General features: G+C 45.5%; 1 protein-coding gene across 1 annotated transcript in view; it reads right to left on the reverse strand.

Moving 5' to 3' along the window:
- Positions 1–1,136: 1,136 nt before the first annotated feature.
- Positions 1,137–2,587, reverse strand: part of Rcan3 (RCAN family member 3) — a 29,579-nt gene continuing 28,128 nt past the window's right edge. Inside the window, exon 5 of the mRNA XM_004637727.2 lies at positions 1,137–2,143. Within this exon, the coding sequence (XP_004637784.1) occupies positions 1,959–2,143 (185 nt within the window). The 3' untranslated portion in view covers positions 1,137–1,958. The remainder of the gene's footprint in view (positions 2,144–2,587) is intronic.

A 2,587-nucleotide genomic window follows, 5' to 3' on the forward strand; every position in this document is an offset into this window, starting at 1 on the left:
GTCAGTTAAACTGATAAGTGATGATCTGAATCCAATAAGTTAGTTGCTTATAAACTGTAAATTTCAAATAAACTTATACAGGTTTAGTAGTGATGAATATATATGAAGTGAAGAGTTTATCATTTAAATTCTTTTTTGTACTGGGATTCGAACACAGGACCTTGCACTTGCCAGGCAGGCTTGTGTCATTGAGCTATATCCTTGGCTTTATCATCATACAATAAAAGAAACTTGTGTTTATATGTGCATGTAATGTAGTTTAAATCCTAAGAAATAAATTCTGCATTAATGCAAACTAAACCACAATAACATGTTACCAAAAACAGATACCATTGAATTTCTCCAATTTTCTTTCTCTGCAGCGTCAGCCACTTTGGTTTATCAGTTTGCAATGAAATACAAGCCCTTTCAAGAAATGCCAGCAAGCTCCTGGGATCTGCCACACAAACAACAGAACCAGGTGACATAAGGGCCCAAAGCCAAACAGCTTCACTCATGAGATTTTCATATGACAGATTCCAAAGTCTGAATAGACCCCAAAATGCTAAAAAGCCTCTACTGCTGTCTTAGGAGGTTCAGATACATCTGAAACACAAGCAGGCAATCATTCTACGTCAGGAAAAAAAAAAAAAAAATGCTAACTGTGAGCCATGGTTTAAAAAGTCATCCAAAGGGGCTAGGGAGATGGCTCAGTGGAATAAGCACTTCCCTGGCAAGCGCAAGGGCATGAGTTTAATCCCCGGTTCCGCAAAAAAAAAGTCATCCAAAAAGGAAGGTATGATCTCACTCCTCATCCCTAATTCATAAAAAAGTAGTACACATGACTTTGCTTCTTGAGCAGGCTGAAAATGTTTAGATGGAAAACATGTTAAAACAGTCTTCAGAAAATCTTACTATGTTTTCTAATGTAAAAACTACGAGCAACACAAATACACATTGCATGCAGCACAGAAAACTCAAGAACTAATGATTGAGGGCCAGGCACGGTGGCGCACGCCTGTAATCCCAGCACTCCTGAGGCTGAGGCAGGAGAATCACTATGAGTTGGAGGCCAGCCTGGGTTACATATGAGTTCAAGACCAACCTGAACTACACAGAGAGACCATCTCAAAAAAAAAAAAAAAAAAAGAAAAGAAAAGAAAAGAAAAGAAATAAAGAAAAAGAGAAAGAGAGCAAGCGAGTGAGAGAGAGAGTGGGCAAGCGCTAACAAACTAGTGGTTAATACACTGTTGAAAGTGGTCATAAAAATGGTCCATGAAGACAGCCTGGCCCTCCGCAGACAGCAAGTGGTCACCGATGACAGCGTGTGGCCACTGCCCGAGTCACAGTCAGTCAGGCACACACTGGCCACCTCAGAGCAGCCAGTCTCCTGCAGCCCATCTCTGGGGCCATGGTTCCTGGAAACAGCTCCAAGGAGGCGGCCCAGGGACAGCCACACCCACCTTGACCTGTGCCATTGAGTTCCGGTGACCAGAAAGGATTTGGCAACTCTTCCTCAAAGCTTACGAAAGCAATACTTGAGAAAAAAAGTGAATCGGATGAATTTTTATGAATTATTCTGCATTTCAGGTTTCTTTTTGTGCCCAAAAAAGTCACATATACTGCATAACAACCTTTCATCCATGTATTAGCTAGAAGCTATCATACCAGTACAAAAATACCCACACCAGTTATTAAAATTGAAGACTATTTTTAAATTTGTAAAAATGCTACTGTGCTGGGTGATTATAGTTTGGGTTTCGGTACCCTACGCCATATGCAATCAGGAGTGCTAAAGCTGGTAGAAGGGGGTGGGAGGCATTTTTAAAATCTGCCACACTGGGGGCCCAATCCTTTCAAGTGCCCATTTGGGCATGCCACAGAACTCCTCGGAAAGGACGGGCTCCCCGCCCCACCCTGAGCAGGCGCGCAGCGAGCTGGCCAGGCTGCCCTGCAGGAGGACGCGGCTCCCCCTGCGCTCAAGGTGCGCATTCGAAGGTCGGCGACTCGCTCAGCGCTGCGGTCGGGGCGCCCGGGCGCCGGGTCTGCGTGATCTTCTGCTTGGGGCTTTTGGTTTCTTCTTCCTCTTCGGTTTCGCTTTCGCAGACGTGCACCACCACGCTCGGGGTGGACTCGGTGCCCGCGTGCAGCTCGTACTTTTCCCCTGCAAGGCAAACACTGTGAGCGCGGGAGCCCCGCGGCGGCGGCTCATGCTATCTACTGATGACCTCGCCGCTGGCGAACTTCCAAAATCAATTTCGTTTACTGGTGCATTCTAAATGCACACGATGGTCGCGGTCATCCAGGGAATTTGTACCTGCACACGAGATAACTTCTTTCTTCCCCATTCCCCCGCCCTCTCTTCAATCCCTCTTCCCGTCCTCATTTACAAAAGCCTTGCTGCCATTTTTCCATCTTTTCTTTTCTCTTTCTTCTTTTCGCCCTCCCGCCTCCCTAGTTCCCCTTCCCATTTGAACATTTCCTATTTTACAGTGTCTGTTACATATTTCGGCCCTTATTTACGTTTCTGGTTTCTGGCATCAGAGAAACACTGTGGTATTTCCACCTGTGTCAGATGTATTTCACCTAAGAGTATGGCCTCGCGCTG

Source organism: Octodon degus, unplaced genomic scaffold (genome assembly GCF_000260255.1).
Source record: "Octodon degus isolate 3935 unplaced genomic scaffold, OctDeg1.0 scaffold00092, whole genome shotgun sequence".
Taxonomy (NCBI): Eukaryota; Metazoa; Chordata; class Mammalia; order Rodentia; family Octodontidae; genus Octodon; species Octodon degus.